The sequence below is a fragment of the Phoca vitulina genome, unplaced genomic scaffold (genome assembly GCF_004348235.1).
Source record: "Phoca vitulina isolate PV1807 unplaced genomic scaffold, GSC_HSeal_1.0 scaffold59, whole genome shotgun sequence".
Classification (NCBI taxonomy): Eukaryota; Metazoa; Chordata; class Mammalia; order Carnivora; family Phocidae; genus Phoca; species Phoca vitulina.
Genome location: NW_022589762.1, coordinates 3,631,045 through 3,652,388, shown reverse-complemented (window position 1 = coordinate 3,652,388; position 21,344 = coordinate 3,631,045). Strand labels below are relative to the sequence as shown.

At 52.5% G+C, this 21,344-nt stretch overlaps 1 protein-coding gene across 3 annotated transcripts in view; it reads left to right on the top strand.

Moving 5' to 3' along the window:
• The window catches only part of IQSEC3 (IQ motif and Sec7 domain ArfGEF 3), a 105,588-nt gene that overhangs the window by 52,303 nt on the left and 31,941 nt on the right, over positions 1–21,344 (top strand). For all 3 annotated transcript variants that reach the window (XM_032390784.1, XM_032390786.1, XM_032390787.1), the window contains exons 4-5: positions 8,566–9,683; positions 11,536–11,697. In XM_032390784.1, coding sequence (XP_032246675.1) covers positions 8,566–9,683; positions 11,536–11,697 — 1,280 coding nt within the window. The remainder of the gene's footprint in view (positions 1–8,565; positions 9,684–11,535; positions 11,698–21,344) is intronic.

The window sequence follows — 21,344 nt, the reverse complement described above, 5'->3', positions numbered from 1 at the left end:
GTTGTGTTGGATGCCCCTTCTCCGTGATCACCTAGCACCCAGCCTTTCCCAATCATAGCCCTTCAGCCCTATATCCTTATCCCCTGTTGACTGGATTCCTCTTTGAAGTCAGGACACATGACTTATTATTCATCATTATATCCCCAGTGCCTGACACAGTGCCTGGCATGAAGAAGATGCTCAAGGATGAAAAGGGGAAAATACTAAGTGAGCTGAAGAGGGAAAAGTGCATGAAGCCTGGGGCAAGGACCTGACTCGGCTTTAGGTTTCTTTGAGATCTAGGATTTAGTATTCTGATTCTGTCAGTCCCACCAGTTGCACAAATCCTGTAGCACTTGGACTGGAAGGATCTTGGATGATCATTATCTCCCTAGTCCACCAACCTGCCAGACTTTCTGCTCCATCAGCCAGTCCAGAATCCCAGGCAATTTCTATGGCATGGTTTCTCTCCCTCTCCTCCACATCTGCTCCTTCCCCAAACCCCACTGATGCTAACTCTTAACTATTTCCCAAATCCCCACCTTCTCCTGCCAACCCCACTGCCCCACCCCAGGATAGGCCACCATCATCTCTTGCCTGAGCCCCTAGGGAACCCCTCAAAATTCCCATACTTGGAGTTTTGCTTCTTCCAACCTGATCTCCACCTTGCCACTGAGTCCTCTTGAAAGAGAGCACATCTGATCATGGTATTTTGCTGTCTGAAAACCTTGCATGGCTCCTCACCGTGTGTAAGACAAAGACTTCTCCAGGTTCTCCTACCACCAGACATAACCCCATCTCCTGCCCTGCTCCCATGTGGGGTTCCAGCCATTCCCATTTGCCTTGCTCCAGATCTCTGTGCTATTGTTTGCCTCTGGGCCTTGACAGATTTTATTTCCTCTGCTGGGAATACTCCCCACCTGTCCCTCCATCACACTTCACCTGGGAGATCTCTGTGCATGCTCCACATCTCAGCTCAGTATCCCCGAGCCTGGGTGTGTGCTTTCACGGAGTGCCCCACCGCTGACTCTATGGCACCTGAGAGCTGTCCCACTCGTAAGGGCAAGGACTATGTCCTTCTCAGGGCTGTCACGGAGTTGTGCAGATTGTGCACAGAACACCTTCATAGTCTGTGTGAGGAGTGAACACTTGTTAGAGTTATGTGTTAGATGATATGCTGTTCTTGCCCACCTTTGCTTCCCCGCACCCAGCACAGTCCCTGGAGCCTAGGACATGCTCCATATTGGAAGAACACATGAGTGAAAGAACAAACAAATGAACAAACAAATAAATGAATGAGTCTGCCCCTGGGCATCCCTGTTACCCAGCCCCCACGGCCTCTCCCCACACTCACACAGTGGGGAGGTCCTCGGGTCCAGCTTCTCCTGTCCTCCATTTCCTCTGCCCTCAGCTCTGTCACTTCACCTCACAGTGGTCCTTGGGGCTACAGCCTAGGGGGACAAAGAGCATGCAGGTCCCTTTGGGGGGTGCTTTAGGAAAGTGGTGTGGCGAGGATACATAGGGCACCCGAGTGATTTCCAAATTCATCCAGGCTCTCGAGGGAGTTTGTATCCTGTTCTGTGCCACCACTGATGAGCAGCCCATTGGAGCTCATGTGGGATGTCCAAATGGCATGGCTCTCTGTGCTGTCCAAGCCAGGGGGCCACACGGCTGGGGTCAGTAGCATCCAGGCCTTGCCCCCCCACACACCAGGTTCTGGGTGGAAGTCATGTTCTCTTTTTGGATAGCAGCCCCTTCTACAACCGATCTCCACTACCCAAGCCTCAGGGTCTAGCCTCACCCGGGGGTACCTCTCAAGGGGAGAAGTGGTGGTTATGTTTCCAATTCTCTGGCCTCAGTTTCCTCATTGGTGAAACGAGGGGTTGTACCAGAGTATCTAAGGCTCCTTCCTCCTCCAAAGGGGAGAGTGCCACCCCGGCACTGGACGGCACCAGAGGGCCAGCCTATAGAGGATGATGGTGAAGGCAACGCTCATCAGGGATAGTCCTTCTGTCCACTTGCATCCAATTCAGGGAACAATATTGCACAGCTGCTATGTGCAAGACCTGGGCCACCACATTACAAAAGATACAGTCCCAGGCCTCAGCTGGTGGGCGCTGACGTGTAACTGGTACTAGCTAGCATTAACAGCCTTAACTCTGTGCCGGACAAGGTGCTAAGCGTTTCCTATGCACTATCTCCCCAGATCTGCATGCTATCCCGGTGAGCTAGAGACTACTGCTATCCCCATTTTAGGAATGAAGGGACTGAGGCTTAAGCATATCAAGTAACTGACACAAGGACACATCCCTAGGTGTGCATCCCTGGTGCAGCCAAGACCGGGACTCCACAGTCCTTGATTTTACCCAGAGTCTTCCAGTCTCCTCATTGCAGCGAAGGGGTAGGTTCCAAGGAAGTGGTGCACGGGGCTCTGTGGGAGCACTGGAGACAGCAAGAAACCCAACCTGGGGTTCAAAGCAGGCTCCCCACAGCAGCAGCTCTACCTGAGACAGTCTCTGTGACCTAGGAGTAGCTGAGTCATTAGTAGCTCCCACCCCTAGCTGGCTGGAGTCAGGAGAGGTTCCCAAGAGCAGCCCTGCTCCTAGGCAGGCCTCAGTGCCCTGCTGTGTCGAGCGCTTTCTGTAGATTGGACAGCGGGCAGGGAGGTGGGCACACAGGGAAGACGCAGGAGTCACAGCTTGCCCGGTGCAGGCCAGCTTCCCCCGGGGGCCGCCCTTAACATCTCTGAGCTCCTCTCACCGCGCCCCCTCCACCGCCCCCAGCCCCAGACTGTCTGCTCCTAAGCCTCACGTAAGCCTTCCCTTGCCAAGTTCTGCAGGCTCATTCCATGTAATGCTTTAACATTCTCAGCTGGGAAATCTTGGATCAGAGGAAATCCTTGCTCACACGTGAAAGCCACCCCCCACCCCAGCCTGGCTGCCTCATTCCTCAGCACTGCAGCCCCCCAGCTAGTTGCTCTCCCTCTCCACCCCACCGACTTAGCGGCCACCTCTCTGCAGCCCTCCTCAGGCTCAACTGCTGCAACAACCTGAAAAGAGGGAGCATGTTCTAATTAACACTGAGAGGCTCATTAGACACACAGAGCCCCCCAAGCCTCCCTCCACTGCTTCTTCTGGCAGAAGCTGAGAGATTGCTCTCTTGGGAGGAGGTGAGGCTACAATTACCCATGATTCATGAGGTTTAGAGAGAAGTGAGCTGAGCTGCTCTTAGGCCGGTGGGCCCAGAGACCCCTCCCTCCCTGGGGCCACCCCCCCCATATCCATCTCTCTTAGCTCTCTGATCTGGCCCTGGTTAAGAAAAGAAGAGGGTTAGGGTGGTAGGGAAGGCCTGGTTGGGTAGACAGAGCTGACCTGGGACCCTGCCAAGTTCCTGAGCCCTGGTTGGGGGGCAGGGGTAGTGGGGGGCAAGGGGAGGATGCAGCATTTGACTCCAAGCCCAGCTCCAGAAGAGAGCCTAGATCTTTATTTCCCCTGGGACATAAGACAGAGTTCAGTTTAGTTCATGTCTGCAAACACTGATTAAGCCCCAGCCATGGCTCTGGCTCGACGCTGGGCACCAGGAATGTAGAGACATAATACCACCTGCCTATAAGGTACAGTCCGTGGGAATACAGAGAGCATTGAGGGTGGGCTGCAAGGGATGGGAAAGAAAGAGTGGGGGACAGTGCAGGCTGGGGTTGCAGTAGGCACAAGGCTGGAATAGATGGGAGACGGTTGTGTTAAATGCACTGGAACAAATGGAGAAGATCCAACAACTGAATTCAAATACCAGAGTGAGCAGTTGTTCCTTGCCAGGCTCTGTGCTAGGTGCTGGGCAGGGATCAGAGGTCTCGAATAACGTATGCCCTGCTGGAGTCGGGGTTGGTGGGGTGGAGAGAAGGAAGGATAGGTTAGATAAGTATCACAAAGATTAGCGGAGAGAATTGAGTGTCAAAGAGAAGTAAGAAACCACATTCTCCATGGACTCCTGAAACCGGGAGCTCCCTGTCTGGTTGGGGGACTGAGAAGGCTTCATGGAGGAAGCACATTTGAGGCAGGTCTTGAAGAAAGGAGAACATCGCAGGCTGAGGGACAAGGCTGAGCAAATACTCAGGGCAGGAAAGCCTAGGGTGGGCTGGGGGAAGAGCAGGAGTCGAGCCAGTGTATACACAGGCTTGGTGTAGTAGTAGAAGATGGGAGGGAGGCTGAGGCCAGTTGCTCAGGGTCAGAAGGCCAGCAGGAAATATTTATATTTATTTTGGGCGATGCTCTCAAGCAACGGAAGGCCTGTGTTCACATCTGCTCTTCAAGAGCCTTGATCGGGGTAATGTAGGGTGGATGGTAGGTGTGAGAAAGCAGGGAGGCAGTGGGGAGGCTGCCAGAGTGGTCCAAGTGGGGGGCCAAAGACAGCCCCACATGGCAACGGTCTGGTCAGGATGATGTAAAAGGTAATGGGGTGGAGGTACGTGGAATAAAGGCTTTGAGGCCGACAAATGCAGAGGCTGGGATGTAGGAGAACCCACGGACAAATACAAGTTTCCCAGCCTGGAGAGCATAGCAGCCACGGCTTTGTGGGCAAATAAAGAAGTCATTGAGAGCTGGTTTAGGGAGGTGGGGAAAGACAGTGGCTTTGTAGAGGTGAACAGAGGGATCCGTGGGCTGTTGGAAACGCAAGTCTAGGATCAAGCCTAGGAATGGAAATTTGAGAGTCATTCACATAATCATCATTGTTATCATCCAATAACTACCACTTACTGTGTATCTGTTATGTGCCAAGTGCCATATGAAACCATTCAGTTCTCATAACAAGCTACAGAGTGAGCAGGATTAGTTTCATTTAACAGATAAGAAAGACAAGAGTCAGAGATATTAGGAAACTTGCCCAAGGTCAACCAGCAGGGAAGAAGCAGATCTGGGCCTGAGTATCTCCCCTAAGGCTTGTTCATCAGTCCATTAAAGTAGAGTGAAGTTATGATAGGGGACAAGGTTCTCACTCAGGAGGTGAGAAAACACTAGCCTGCAGGACAACTGTAGCTTCCCTCTTAATTAGCTGTTAATTATCAGTTACCAGAGGCTACTGAAATGACGTCCAACATAGAAGTAACGGAATGCCCAGAAGTACATAGGAAAATAATTCAAATGTGTCTGCAGAGTGGAAGATGGTCTGCATGGGACTTGTAACTGGCATGCTTAGGGGTTTTGTGGTCAGAATATAGGATTAAAGAGCTGTATGGAAGCAGGCAAACCAAGGTAGACTGGGTCATGAGAGCTGAGGACAGAGTTTCAAGATGATAAAAATACCAAGAGCTGTGGAAAAGAGGGAGAAGGATGGTGGAGGATGGACCATCAGGTTTCATGATTAAAGGTCTCTGGTGACCTTCCTGAGAGTCATTTTAGAAGACTGGTGTGAGCAGGAGGCAGAGCCTGGGGAGTCAGGGCATACAGGGCTGGGTCAGCAATTCGGCATTTTTTCATGGAAGGAGGCAGAGGGTGTAGACTAGTCTTCCAAGAGGTTTGGTGGAAAATAGAAAGAAAGAGATTGGGTTAGTGCTCCAGAGCAGGGAAGTCAAGAGGAGTTATGTTTTAGCCTGAGGAGATCTCTGAGGGTCTGTAGGCAGGTGGAAAGGGGCCAGTGACACAGTAGAGTTTGGAAATGCAAGTGAAATGCATCAGTTCCAGGAGAAGAATGTTATGGGTTAGGTTAGGGAGGTTTTTGAGAGTCTCAAAGATAACTTTGCAATTAATTCTTTAATGTATTCAGTAAATATTCATTGAAGGCCTACTGTGTGCTGGGCACTCTCTAAGCATTGGGGATAAAGAAGTGAACATGGCAAAGTCCCTGCCTTCATGGGGCTTACAATCTAGTGGAGGATTTGATGGAACAGATTCAAGATATTTAAAATACAGTTTTCTTCTCTGCTTGGGTGATATTGGGACACTGATGGTAGAAGTCTCCTAGGCTTAGCTCAGCCAGCCTTCTGCCTCCAGGTAGGGCGATACCGTGCCAGGGGGGTGGACATCTTTCCCATTCCGGAAACATTTCAGGCAATAGGATTTCATATCTTCCCTCTGTTGCCAATAGCATCTCATAACCTGAAGAGAATGCTCTTGGACCTAAGGTTTCCCACCAGGTAAGAAAGAAATATGAATTTCTGCTTGGTGTCCATTTCTCCTGGTACTCAAGGAGGGGTCAGAGGGAGACAGAAATTGATGGAAGGAGGCAGTTAAGTGGTCAGCTCCCCTCACTCCGTACACTTCCTCTTGGAGGGCTCTCCTGCCTAGTCAAGGCCAATCCCCATTCCAGACCTCAGGGAGCCTGCCAGAGTTCTGTGGGGACACTGAGCTACAGTGGTCTCTCCCCTCTGACCTGATTTCTGTGAAAGCAACAACAAAATGCCTGAGATATCAGAAATATCTGTGTTTCTCTGGAGATCTGGGTACACAATAAAACCCCATAGGTATGGGAGGCAGAATTCTGATGGCCCCAGCTTCCGGCCCCCTGGTGTGCACATCCTGTGTAATCCCCTTCCGTGGGAAGTGCCGTGGGACTAGAGGGCATAATAGGGTATCACTCCTCTGATTAGGTTACTACTCAGTTGACCTTGAGTGAATCTGAAGGAAAATCACCCTGGGTTGCTTGACCTAATCAGGTAAACCCTTTAAAAGAAGGTGAAGCCTCAGAGTCCTGTTGGCCTCAAAGGGCCAAGCTACCATGTGGCAGAGAAGGGCAGGCAGTTGTAACTGAGGGCCTCAGCCTTAGAATCTCAAGAAACTGAACTCTTCCAACAACAATGAGCTTGAAGGAGGATGCTGAACCTTGTGTGAGATTGTGGTGTCAGCTGACACCTTGATTTCCTCCAGGTGAGATCCCAAGCAAAGAAGCCAGTGGAGCAGTGCCCAGACTGACCTACAGAGCTATGAGAACATAAGTGGGTGTTGTTTTAAGTGGCTACGCTTGTGGTAATTTGTTATGCAGCGGTAGATAACTGATACACTTGGTATGGTACAGGACGCCTTATTGGCCACTCAAACCTTAATAAGATTAAGTTTTCCAGCTATCTTCAGAGAGGACAGCTGGACTGGGGAAGACAGACAGCATAAGGCCCCTAGGTTTGGGGATGGGAAGGACCCTGAATGGCGAGATAGAAGAGCTAAAGATAGGATTGAGGTTATCCCGTTTTACCCGGGATCATCCCTGGGTGTTGGGGTTGTGTCTGTGAGGTTTCCTGGGCTAGAAGGGTGCCCCTGCTAGTCCGGGGGTGGGGGGCACCCACAGGGAGGAAACCAAGGGGATCGCTGAGCTTGTGAGAGGCAGTCACTCCAGCTGCCGTGGCCAGTGAGCCAACATGGGTAAACGTTATTTGTCACTCCCATCTCAGGGGGAAAGTCTCTCTGGTCCTTTCCTATGAGGTTTTGATAAGGGAGAAAGAGTGAGAGCATCGCCACGTGAGGGGGAGAAACGACCATAGCAGGAGGACAGAGCTGGGAGGAGATGACTAAGGGCCTTGAAGACACATCGGCCCCTTGTCACAAGTTTTCCTGGGTTCACACTGCCCACATGAGGTAGCATGCCCCCACCAGCCCCACCAAGCCCTGCCCTGATTGTACAGCTCCCATTGTTGAGAACAGAGGTGGCCCAAATTATGGAGCGTGGTAGCCTGGAGGGATTCCCACTCTTGAAACACCCACCCACCCACTCTTCTGTCCTTCATCCATCTTTTTATTAAATTCACATTTATTTTTTTTTAAGATTTTATTTATTTATTTGACAGAGACACAGCGAGAGAGGAAACACAAGCAGGGGGAGTGGGAGAGGGAGAAGCAGGCTTCCCGTGGAGCAGGGAGCCCGATGTGGGACTCGATCCCAGGATCCTGGGATCATGACCTGAGCCGAAGGCAGACACTTAATGCCTGAGCCACCCAGGCGCCCCTAAATTCACATTTACTGAGCATCTACTATGAGCCAGCCCTTGGGCTGGGTACCGGGAACACGTTGTTGATCAAACCCCAATCCCAACCCTTATGATGATCCCAGGGTCAGGAATTTCTGCAATGCAGTGATGAGGAAGAAAGGTGAACAGGAGTAGCAGTAATTTTTTTGGTAGCACTTCTGTTTAATTTTTAATTTGTTATTATTTTAAATGTACACACAAGTAGAAAGAAGAGTGTAGTAAACTTCCAGATAACCACCACCCAGTTCCAACAATTTTTGTTAATATTATTTCATCTACAGTTCCACTTTTTTTTGATGGAGTATTTTAATACAAATTCTAGATACTGGGTATTTCACTCGTAAGTACTTCCATACAGCTCTCTGATATGAACGTTTTAAAATAACCACCGCAGCAGCAGTGTCTGACCACCAAATGCAACACCCTGACCCCTTCCCCACCGAAGCCAGTCCTACATCCTACACCTCTAGGAGTATTGACAAGGATCTGGTATCTCAGGCCGTGACATGCTAGAGTTTCAGACTTTGGCCCTTCAGTACCCCCCAGCTGTGTATTCCTGGGCCCTGCCAAAGCTTAGCTGGTGACCCCCGCTCCAGGCCTCACTGCGCTCTTCCTCCTCTCTGTTCTTGTCGCAGATTGAAATGCTAGAACACAAGTACGGGGGCCACCTCGTGTCCCGGCGCGCAGCTTGCACCATCCAAACCGCCTTCCGCCAGTACCAGCTCAGCAAGAACTTTGAGAAGATCCGCAACTCGCTCTTGGAGAGCCGCCTGCCGCGGCGGATCTCCCTGCGCAAAGTCCGGGCGCCCACCGCCGAGAGCCTGGCGGCCGAGAAGGCGCTCATGGAGGGCTACGGCCTCATGGGGCTGCCGCTGGTGCGCTCACCCTCCCTGCCGCCCACCTTCGCGGGCACGCTCACCGAGCTGGAGGACTCCTTCACCGAGCAGGTGCAGTCCCTGGCCAAGTCCATCGACGACGCCCTCAGCACCTGGAGCCTCAAGACCATGTGCTCCCTGCAGGAGAGCGGCGCTTACCAGCTCCACCAGGCCCTGCACGCGGGCGCCGGACCACCGGGCCTGGAGGCCGAGATGCGGGAACTCGACAGTGCCCGTCCCGCGCCTGGGGAAGCGGCCGCCGAGGCCGCCGGCCTGCCCCAGGGCCACAGCAGCACCCTCATGATGGCTTTCCGGGACGTCACCGTGCAGATCGCCAACCAGAACATCTCCGTGTCCTCCGCCGCGGCTCTGTCGGTGGCCAACTGTCTGGGCGCGCAGACCGCCCAGGCCCCGGCCGAGCCCGCGGCGGGCAAAGCCGAGCAGGGCGAGGGCCCCGGGCAGGAGCCCTCGGCGGCCGCAAGCCCTGCTCAGGGGGAGGCGCCCGCCGAGAACACGGACGCAGAGGCCGGAGCCAGCGGGGCCTTGAGCGCCCACTCGCCTGGGGCCGCCGCGGCGGTGGCGGAGGGGGCGGAGGGGGCCGCGGCGTCGGAGGAGACCGGGGAGGTGGGGAAAGGCACCGAGGCCGAAGCCGAGGCCGGCGACAACTCGGAGCAGCTGAGCAGCAGCAGCACGTCCACCAAGTCGGCCAAGTCGGGCTCAGAAGTGTCGGCCTCAGCCTCCAAGGAGGCCCTGCAGGCCATGATCCTGAGCCTGCCGCGTTACCACTGCGAGAACCCGGCCAGCTGCAAGTCGCCCACGCTGTCCACCGACACTCTGCGCAAACGGCTCTACCGCATCGGCCTCAACCTGTTCAACATGTGAGTGAGCACTGGCTGCGGAGCTCCGGGCAGTCCTGGGAAGATCGGTGGGAAGGGGGCGGGGCGCTGCGATTACAGGGGAGCAGGGTGCCGGGTAATTTCCCACATCATCCCAGCGCCCTCCAGGGTGACTTTGGTGCTGCACCTGCTCCTCCAGATGCGGTGTGGGCATGCACATTTTATTTTTAATTGTGACAAATTTATGTTCAGGATGAGGGACAACACAACACATCAAGCCCATGCTTTCACCACTATTCCTGCTTAAAACGAAGCTAGGGCTTGAAAAGCGAGAGAATCGAAAAGAAAATGCAGTATTAAGTAAAAGACAGTACAGGTCGTATGCAGACTGAGCAGAAATCATCCAGGGAGGACACGAAGTTAGGGAAACAGCATCATCTCAATGGGATGATGTAAAGGAGAGAGAGCAAGGAGAAAATGAGGAAAGGCAAGGTAGGGTCTGGGTGGGGGAGAAAGAAGAGACCTAGCATAAGGAATACAGGTAAAAGGCAGGAGAGGGATGGGTCTAAAAGGGCGAGACAAGGAAGCCTAGGTAGCGCAGAAAGAGAACAGGAGAATGAAAGCAGAAAAATAAACAAGTGCTGGAGTTCAGAGTCCCCCAGCCAGAGCCCCAGCCAGAACTGTCCTTGCAACTAGAATGTAGACAACTGGGGGCCAGCAGGATACACACGCCCCTCCCATGGAAATCTCATCTCCACCCTCCATTCACCCCTTCCTTCAGAGTCCTGAGCCAGGAAATTGAACATCTCTCCCACCCACGTGTCCGTTCATTTATTCACTCAACTGTTATTTATTAAATGCCAGGCGCATTGACCACAAAGATGAGTAGGGCACATGCCCTGATCTCAAGCTTATATTCCAGGGGCTGATAGCTACTGTTCTCGGCTCACCTTACATAAAACATCTGCAAACTTCCTAACAATATCTAGAGATGGCCTTATTATGCCATTTTACAGAAAAGAAGCAGGCTCACACAAGGAAGGCGAGTTGCAACTCAAAACTCACGCAGATAGTAGGATCACTCAAGACAGTGGTGCTCAAACTCTCTGTAGTGAAGGACCACTTTGGGTTTTTACCCGATAGGTTGTGGGCTGATACTTTTGTGAAATGCAATAAAAATGAATTGCTAGAAAAACAATCACATGCTTGGTTATCCTGAAAATGTCAAAGTGCTATAAAAAATTCTAAATGTTTGCCCTCTATTTCATAGCTTAGTACTTAGCTTCTCCTGAACCAGTAAGAGACAGTTCAGGGAACAGCATGGATTTGCAGGCCATACTGTGAACACATTTGCCTAAAGACACAGCGCCCACACCCACACCCAAACGTAGAGATGCAAGCATGAGAGAGTAAATGGTGGAGAACAGGAATCTTGAGTCCACTATGGACAGTGTGGTAGGAGAGCTCACCGCTGCTCCCCAGTCTCGTCCTCCCTCCCAATTCCAGGGCGGGTGCTGTGTATAGACAACAGAATACAGACAGGGAGGAAGGGCCTTCGTGGCAGGCCTCACGGCCCTCAGGGAAGACAGAAAGGAACCTCTCCACCTGCTCTGGAATTCAGACCTCCCCCAACTCCTTCCTTCCCCATGCTATCTTCACTCCTATGTGTGTGTTGGGGTGGGGGTTGTTCAGGAAGATGAGGCTCCTGGGAGAAGCACTTGGGATGGGGAGCCTATCTGCAGTGGAAGGAATCCTGGCATTTCGGAGGCATTCTTCCCAGAAACTTCCAGGCACTTCTACGAGTTCCATGGGCTGGAAGAAAGGGAAGAAAGAAGTCATGGATAGCCGTGGCTCACTCTCTACTCCTTCTCCCCACCTCCGCTCCCACCCCTAGAAACCCAGACAAAGGCATCCAGTTCCTGATCTCTCGAGGCTTCATCCCTGACACCCCCATTGGAGTGGCCCACTTCCTGCTCCAGCGCAAGGGTCTCAGCCGGCAGATGATCGGGGAGTTCCTGGGCAACAGCAAGAAGCAGTTCAACCGCGACGTGCTGGAGTGAGTGCCCCTCTCCCCACCCACGGCCCAGGGTCCCATAGGACACAGGGGAGGGAGCAGGACCCCTGAAGTCTTGGCCCATCACTCTATCTTGACCAGCCTCTGTTTCCCCCTCCTAAGTCCTGCAGACATTTACTGAGCGCACTCTGGGCAGGGTCCCATTGAAGGCACCAGGGGTATAGAAATGGTCAAAGGAGACAAAAGGCCTCCCTCCCTACTTACCCTCTGGGGCAAGAGAGTGAGCCTGGAAAAGAAGAGGACTATGTCTGCACTGGGGCCATCTCTGCCCGGTGAACAGGACCTCAGCCCACCCTCTTGCTGCCATCTGCCCAGCCCCTGAGCCCCCACAGGCTGGCTTGCGCCCCACATGGGCTCAGTTTCATATTGGTGGAGGCAAACATGAGTCAGAAAAAAGGAGTTAGACTGAGGGTTTTTAGAGCAAGACAATACTATGATTCCCTAAAGATACGTTTACCACCAAGATCAACAGATGGGGGCAGGATGAGGGGCTTGCCTTCGCCAGCGCTCAGCTCTGTTCACGTGGAGGCGTGGGCAGGTGACCCCCTCTTCACTCACCAGCCTCGAGCCGCCGGGCACAGGGTGGCATCCTTGGGGACTTGGAGCCACCTCTCCCCTGGCAGAGCGAGGGTGAGGCCCCATGAAGTCTGCTCCAAACCCCCTTCTTGAAGGCCGCCCCACCTCTCTCTCCACTTTCTTCTTGGGAGGTCAGCAAAAGTGTTTCTTGGGCATTCTGAGAGAACCTCTCCCTTTCGTACTTGCTCTTGGGGCAGCAAGGGCCTGCTGTAGGGGGGCAGGGGGCTCCTGCCCAAGGGTTTAGGAGCATGGGACTCATGCAGCCTGACTGGCAAGGTTGTCACGTGCCTGGAGTGGGTGCTCAGAGACCTGGCTTCTGTTTACGCAGTAGTCTTGGTGCTGCATCTTTGGACAAGTCTCTGCCCTCGGGGCCTGCGCTTCCACGCCTGTGGACTGCAGGGGCTGGATTATGAGGGGTAGATCAGTGGTCCTCTGGAATCCCTGTCGTGTTCCTAAATTCACAAGCAGTTGTCTAACTGAGTCAGAAGAGCAGGGGGGCTTGGACACATCTGAGGGACCTTGAAATCCCAGGATGCCCCTTAGTTGACAGAACCCAGTCCCCCCCTTTTGGACAATCAGGACCCCCCCCCCCAACTAGTGCTTAAGATGCTCTGAGTGCCTCACAGAGGAAAGTGAACTGATAAGTGTGCTTCCTTCCCCCTCCTTTCTTCTCCCTCTCCCTCGGGCTCCCCTTTCTCCTCAGCACCACCCCTGCCGGGTAGGGTGCCCTAAGAGGATGCCCTGAGGAAATGATAGAAAGAGGAGAAAGATCAAGCTTTCTCTGTCTCCTTCTGCGCCCCGACTTCCCTCCATCTGGCTCATCTCTCTGGCCTTTTCGTTTGCTTTTGTCCCCGTTCTACTCCTCCATCTCTGTCTCCGTAGGAGGGTGAGTGGGGGCGCTGCGCCTCCTCACTTCCTTCTCCCCAGCTCCCCGGCTCCCTGCGCCCCTGGGGGACCCTGCTTTGTCTCTCTGCTCTGGGGGCTGCCTGCTTCACTCACAGGCCCTGACTGACTATTGTCTCTTCTGCCCTCCCCAGTCCCCGTGTGGCCTGGCCCTGAACTTCTGACCCGCTAGGCCCGCAGGGACCTGGCGCGCTGGGAACACAGGGTTTGCCGCCAGCCCGGTGGTGCCGGTGCCGAGCAGCACGATGCAAACTAACTGCCATCCTCCCGGGGAGACTGAGTGTGTGGGCTGAGACAGGGAGGGGCGCCGGCTGGGGACCGGGCTGGCAGCTGAGGCGGGGAGCAGGCTAGGGGTGAGGGGCAGCATGCTGGCAAGAGAGAGCTGTGCCTGAGAGGGCCTGCTCGGAACCCTGGCTCTGCTCGTCTGGTGCTGGGAGGCCTCCTCCGGGCCTCAGTTTCCTCACTTGGAAAGCGAGAGGGTAGGGCTGTGCCATCTCCAAGGTCCCTTCAACTCCTGTGAATCTGTCATCTTACCCATTCCTAGGTGTCTCTGTAGCACACTGGGATGGTGCAGTTTGCCCTAAACGTCAAGGCCATGCTTTGTCATGCCACCGGGGCATCCCGGAGCAGCCCGCACGCTCCAGAGCAGTGAGCTCACCATTCCTTCCACAAACATGGACTGCCTGCTCTGGGCTGGGAACGGCGCTGCGCTGGGCATCTATGCCAATGCGGGATGGGGGCAGGGAGGAGTAGGCGTGGCTCGTGGCCTCAGGGGAATTTACTGACCCGGGTGAGCGGAGGAGTGTGGAAAGCGAGACAAGGGGCCAAGGAACCTCCCTCAGGCCTTGGGGTGTCAGGAGAGTAGAGTGCAGAGCTGAGCCCCCATCTACCCCATGGGCGCCTTGACCCCTTGTGGCTTATTGCACGGCGTGCAGGCCCTGGGCGCCGAGGCCCCAGCACACCCAGCCTCTGCACGGAACAGAAAGGGCTCCTCTTGTTTCTCCTCCACAGAAAGGAGCCCTCTTCACCCAAGTCCGCGTGGCCTCCTGCCTGGCTTGTCTCCCGTGGGGTGCCAGCAGGAGATGGAGAGCCGGGAAGGGGCAGGCACTCACAGGGGAGCCAGACGCTGGCGTTCCGGCGGGGGGGGCGGTTCCCTGCCAGTCAAGCCAGCTATCCTGCAACCTCTCAGCATCTGCTGCCTCTTCCTTACGCCCACCAGAGAAAACACACAATAACAAAGTCACCGGTGCCATTTTGCCCGGGCGGAAAAGGCTTCATTGGGATTCTGCACAGCTTCCCTGCCCCCGCTTGGTGACATTCAGCATGTCGCGTCCGTTCTGTACAAAGCTGCTTGCTGAATAAAAGGACATAAATCACCCATCCCCTTGGAGACTGAGACAGCCCCAGCCACGGCACTCTCCAAGATGCAGCCAGGCAGGAAGGGGAGAGGGTGGAAGCCTCTAGGAGGGGACAGGGCGGAACCCCCACCACTACCACCGGCAGGCCTGTGGAGAAAAGGAAGAGACAAGGGGCCGAGCAGAATCCTGCTCAGCTGCTGGCCTACAGCTGAGCATCATAGATGCCGCAACATCGCCGCCCGAATCGGGCCCTTGGTGCTCCTGGAAGCTGATCTCTTCGTCCCTTAGTGCCCTGATTCCATAGCAGATCCGTTCCAAGAAGGAATGTCTTTGATCAGCGTGTATCGGATAATAATAGAAGGCATCCTGAGCTCGAAAGGCCACGTCCATTCCACTGTTTACCTGAGAAGGGTTTGGTTTTTATAAAGGAGAAACCAGCCTGCTTCCTCACTTGTCAAATGGGGACAATAGGAACGTCATACAAATATTAAAATGCATGTAAAGTGCTTACGTCAGTGACTGATGCTTAGTCAGTTCTTTACAAATATTAGCTATTTCTATTATTATCTTTCTCACTTGAAGGCACAGGACGTCAGACGCCTCCCCACCCCGGCCCCGGCCTGGTGAGCAATCTGTCAGACACCTCAGGTCTGGTTTGCGATCAGGTCCACTCCCCAGACAGCAAGAACTTGCTGGAGCTTGCCGGGGAAGGGAGAGGCGCTCATTGGGGGACCATCCTGCACTCTGAGGAAATCCTCTCTGGTGCTGATGGGGGAAGGGCCGTGGAGGCCTGGCCGGATGAGCTCCAGACATCAGCGGGGGTTAGGATCTTTGGGCGCTGGAAGCTTCTCCCTCTCAGTTTTCACATGGCTGGGAAATTTGGCTCTGCTCTATTTCCCTTCTGAAATGTTCGCCTCAGCAGTTTGAAGGCCAGGGGATGGGGGAACGTTCCCTGCTGGCTGTGAGCAGGCTCTTTTCTTGCCTGGGTGATCTTTTCTGAGGGGAGTCACACACCCAGGGAGGGCAGGGGTATCTGTCATTTCTGTGGAAGTGCACAGAGGGCAGGTTTTGGGTTGAGTTGCCGGAAGAGTTTCCTGGGTGTTCCTTCTCTCGCTGTGTCTACTCCGTTTTTTGTTCAATATTAGAGTTCGACATTTTAGTCAGATCGCATTATTTCACTTCTTTGGAAATGTGTCGGCCAGAGTGTAACAGATTTGTTCTTCTTAGGGGACATTCAGAAATGAAGACAGATTGCCTGTCCAGCTCAACAGGCTGGGAGGCGCTAGCCTTTCATGGCTAGGAAGAAATTATTTGAGAATATCCTGCCCGTTGTGCCGTGTGTAACCTGAGAACGGTTACTTCATTTCTGGGGAATTCCACCAGGAAGGCGAGAACAGGCTGGGGCCCACGCAGACCCTTCTAGGTCTGGAGGAGGGTGGAAAGAGGCCCGGGGCAGGCAGGGATAGACTCTGCGCTTATTCCCACTGCTTTGAAAACTTGACACAGCCGCCACCCAGAGGGATAGAGGGAGGGCTTCTCTTCTTTTTTCTTTTTAATTTAATTTAAATTCAGTTCATTAATATATAATGTATTATTAGTTTTGGAGGTAGAGTTCAGTGATTCATCAGTTGCATATAACACCCAGTGCTCATTACATCACGTGCCCTCCTTAATGCCCATCCCCCAGTTACCCCATCCCCCTACCCCCTTCCCCTCCAGCAACCCTCAGTTTGTTTCCTGAGATTAAGAGTCTCTTATGGTTTGTCTCCCTTCTGATTTCGTCTTATTTTATTTTTTCCTCCCTTCCTCAATGATCCTCTGTTTTGTTTCTTAAATTCCACATATGAGTGAAATCATATGATATTGTCTTTCTCCGATTGACTTATTTCGCTTAGCATAATACCCTCTAGTTCTATCCATGTCGTTGCAGATGGCAAGATTTCATTTTTTTGATGGCTGCGTAATATCCCATTGTATATATATACCACACCTTCTTTATCCATTGTTGATGGACATCTGGGCTCTTTCCATAGTTTGGCTATTGTGGACATTGCTGCTATAAACATTGGGGTGCACGTGCCCCTTCTATAAACATTGGGGTGCACGGATCCCTACATTTGTATCTTTGGGGTAAATACTCAGTAGTACAATTGCTGGGTAGTAGGGTAGCTCTATTTTCAACTTTTTGAGGAACCTCCATGCTGTTTTCCAGAGAGGCTGCACCAACTTGCATTCCTACCAACAGTGTAGGAGGGTTCCCTATTCTCTGCATCCTCGCCAACATTTGTTGTTCCCTGTCTTGTTAATTTTTGCTATTCTGACTGGTATGAGGTGGTATCTCATTGTGGTTTTGATTTGGATTTCCCTGATGCCGAGTGATGTTGAGCATTTTTTCATGTGTCTGTTGGCCATTTGGATGTCTTCTTTAGAGAAAGGTCTGTTCATGTCTTCTGTCCATTTCTTGACTGGATTGTTTGATCTTTGGGTGTTGAGTTTGATTAAGTTCTTTATAGATTTTGGATACTAGCCCTTTATCGATATGTTATTTGCGAATATCTTCTCCCATTCTGTCGGTTGTCTTTTGGTTTTGTTGACTTTTTCCTTTGCTGTGCAAAAGCTTTTTATCTTGATGAAGTCCCAATAGTTCATTTATGCCTTTGTTTCCCTTGCCTTGGAGACATGTCTAGCAAGAAGTTCTTGCAGCTGAGGTCAAAGAGGTTCCTGCCTGTGTTCTTCTCAAGGATTTTGATGGATTCCTGTCTCACATTTAGGTCTTTCATCCATTTTGAGTCTATTTTTGTGTGTGGTGTAAGGAAATCGTTCAGTTTCATTCTTCTGCATGTGGCTATCCAATTTTCCCAACACCATTTGTTGAAGAGACTATCTTTTTTTCCATTGGATATTCTTTCCTGCTTTGTCGAAGATTAGTTGACCATAGAGTTGAGGGTCCATTTCTGGGCTCTCTATTCTGTTCCATTGATCTGTGTGTCTGTTTTTGTGCCAGTACCATACTGTCTTGATGATGACAGCTTTGTAATAGAGCTTGAAGTCCGGCATTGTAATGCCCCCAGCTTTGCTTTTGTTTTTCAACATTCCTTTGGCTATTCAAGGTCTTTTCTGGTTCCATAAATTTTAGGATTATTTGTTCCAGCTCTGTGGGAGGGGATCTCTTCTAAAAGTGAAGTCTTTAAGTTTATGGCCTTGACCCCTCGCCTCTCCAGTGCTCTTTCCCCTGACCCCCCACCCCCACCATCACACACGTACACACACACTGACAGACAAGAGATTTTCCTTAACCATAAAGAGTTATGAACGTTTCATACCCACTTACTCCTGTGTGTAGAGATCTTTGGACCCTAAGTGTGGGGTGAACAAGTCCAGAGTTGAGGCTCCCTTTGGCTGGGTCACATTAGTATATAAATTGGACTTTCACACAAAGCCCTACCACCCAGTCCCTTCCTGATACCTCGGGCCCTAGTTCGGGAGGGCTCTCTCAATCCCTGTGTGGTACTCAGGGGTGGCTTCCAGTGGCCACTCTTCGAAGTGGGATTTCTAGGTAGTATGCTTCTAGGGAAGGGGCTTCCTGGGAGTTCCACTCCCCTGAGGTTTGTAGGAGGGCCAGCTGTGAGTGAGGAGGCTGTGAGACATAACAGTGACAGCTCACATATATCAAGCATTCACTGTGCGCCAGCAGGCAGTGTGCCAAGACCCATACGTGCAAAATCTCATTCCGTCTCCGCAGCAGCTCTGTGAGGTGAGTGCTATTAATCTGTGCCAAATGAAGGACCTGAGGAGCAGAGAGAGTAGGTAGCTTGCCCACAGTCATAGAGCTAACCAGTGGCTGAGATCTGAGGGCAGGCAGAACGGGTCTACAACCGGAGCCTATAACCTAACGCCATCCCACCTCTCTGCCTCATCTCAAGGGAAGTGTGGTCCAAATGCCTTGTAATTTTAGTCAGACCCCAGTTGCGAACTGTGGTGCTGGAAGACCCCTTACACGGCCTGCTTGTCCAGCCCTCTCACCCAGGCAGAAAGTGAGGCCCGGAGAGAAGAAATGACTAGTCCCCTGGCCAGGGGCAAATTGAATGAAATCAGGTACTCTTCCATCCCTGGACCCACCTTTTTTTGCTCTGCTCATCCAAGAAGAAAGCAAAACTAAGAAACTGATTCATACATCTCAAGAGGTCTGAGCTAGATCCCGTTTCCTCTCTCCCTGATAGATGGATATTTTAAAGAGTTAATGGTTGAACATCTAGAGGTGTAATTTCAGGCAGAATTAACTGCTGATGATGGTAAGGGTCTTAATACCTATGCTAGAAGGAACTTCAAATTCACTTACTCACTTGGAATGTCAACTCAGCCTTGGTCTCCAGGTACATAATGAAAACCATCATCCATGAAGCTCTGTTATATAGCTTTACATACATTGTCTCTTTTAAAACTCAGAACCACCTGCCCACTAGATGGTAGAGGTGTCAGTTCCACTCTATAGGTGGAAAAGTGAGGCGTGGAGAGTCGAGGTGACCTGAACTGAAAGGCTCCATGATGGAAACAAGACTCAGCCTCGAGGGTGTCTGACACCAAAGGCCTGACTTCTCATTCTGCCCACTCTTAATGCCCTGGAGCAGTGGTTCTCAAAGTGTGGTCCCCGGAACAGCAGCAGCATCACTTGGAAAGTTGTTTGCGATATCAATTCTCAGATTCCACCCCAGACCCACTGAGTCAGAACCCTGGCGGCAGCAATGGTGGGTTCACAAGCCAGCCAGGTGGTTCGGATGCATACTCAAGTTTGAGAACCCCTGGCAAGCAGGGATGCTGCCAGGCCCAGGCATCCACACTGACTTCGAATTCGTTTGGGTAGTTTAAACTTAGTTCTTTTGGTTCCTGAGTCCCCAAGGTGTGACCAGCAGCCATCCCTTCTGAGGCCCTCCCAGACGAGATTGTCTTTGTCCCCTTGTCGTCACCAGGAATGCTGGCCGGTCCTCTTGCGTCAGCTTCCCTCTGCTCTATTTTCTGAGCCACATCGCACTTTTCCAAAAAGCCTTGACCTTTGTTGGGCATGTTATGAGTTCTGCCTAACAAAAATAACTCTCTGGCGGATGGGGATATTTTTAATTGAATTGTATGAGCCAAGAACTGCAGAAATAAAACCAAGGTTCCTACATCCCGTGGCAGTGGGCGGTTTCATTTTCCATCCTAATCCTGGAGCCTGGGCTTAGTCCCCGCCTCGAGCACCAGGGCCCCCCCTGCCGTCTGCAGCACTGCGCTCGCACCTCTTCTGAGCTCAGCCTGCACCTCACCTTCCAGATCTTTGCTGTCTCTTCTGGCCAATTAAAAATTCCTGCTGCTATCATTACCTATTTTCAGCTCCCAGTCAGTTCCTTTGTCTGCCAGACGCTGTCTTGCTATCGTAAAAGAAAAAAAAGTTGAGATGACGAAATTCATTTTGATCAGAGTCGTGTACGACGCTTCATTTCCCTGCAACACAAACTGCTTCCACGCACAGCTCAGTATTAACAATTTTATGCAAGGTTGTACGTGTTTGTACAGATGCAGGGAACATCTGTGCTTCTGCTCCCCCAGCCTCTGTGAGGTGCTTGCACAGGAAAGAGAGGGAGGGAGGCCTGAGCAGAAGCTACAGCTCTCATGATTCACTCACTCGCCCATCAGCGGCACCTCCCTGGGCAGGTGCAGACAGGCTCGGCTGGATGCGGCTTAATGGGCACCAGCCTGCCCCGGTTCTCATCACCCAGTCGCTTGCGCATGCGGCTGAAGGAAGTGGGAAACCTGTGCCCGCGACCCTGCCTCACTGCCTACGGGCTGGCATTCACGGGGCTGTTTCCTAGGCAGCTCTGTCCCGTCTCAGGGGCAGCTCCAGATGATCTTGGCAAAGCAGGCCCAGCAATCCTGAGCCACCGGGCAGAGCTCCCAGAGACTCAGGCCACTGGGCTCCCTCCCTAGCTGAGCACATGCTCCAGGTCCCATTCATTCGCCCAGCTGGTCTCTCACGCATTCATTCATCCCAGAAACAGTTATTGAATTCATATACACGCCAGGCATGCAGAGAGTAACAGAACGGCCTCTGCTGGAAGGAGCGCAGAGCCGGGTGGGAAGACAGTCAGGTAGATGTTAATGGCACAGGGGACACCTGCAGCGGTAGACAGAGGCATGTTCGGGAGGCCGTGGCGGTCCAGGAGGACTCCTGGAGAGGTGGCTAGCTCACCAGGGACCTTGAGGTTGGGGTTGCGGGGCAGGAAGAAAAAACAGCATGTGCAAAAGTGTCAGGCTCGAGAGCCAGACTGCAGGAGGGGGAGCCAGTAAGTGGAAGGGTCAGGAGAAGCTGGGCCACTAGCAGGGCCCTGCTTGCTTGGCCCAGAAACTTGGGCTTCAGGCTAGGGTTGTGGGAAGCCTTGGAAAAAATAGAAGCAGAAAAGTGAGTGACAGGACCAAATGGGTGTCCTAGAAGGATTGTTCTGGAACATGACTTGGGGACAGGGAGGCTGGTTAGGAGGCCATCACAGTCACAGTCCTGAAGAAATGTGAGAAATGTTGAGACCCTTAGCCTTGGCAGTGGCCATGGGAGGGAGAAGCAGGCGGGGCCTGGAGGCGTGGCCAGCCGTGGGCGCGGGGGTGTTGCGGGTCCAGGGAACAGCCTCCAGAGCCACTGAGAATTCGGAACACTCAGTCTTAGCATATGAGTATGTTTGTGCTTCAAGCTCTCTAGGGTAATTTGTGAAATTATACCAAATAAACGTGTGTCTATTTTCAGTTTGGGAAGGGAGATGCTGGGGT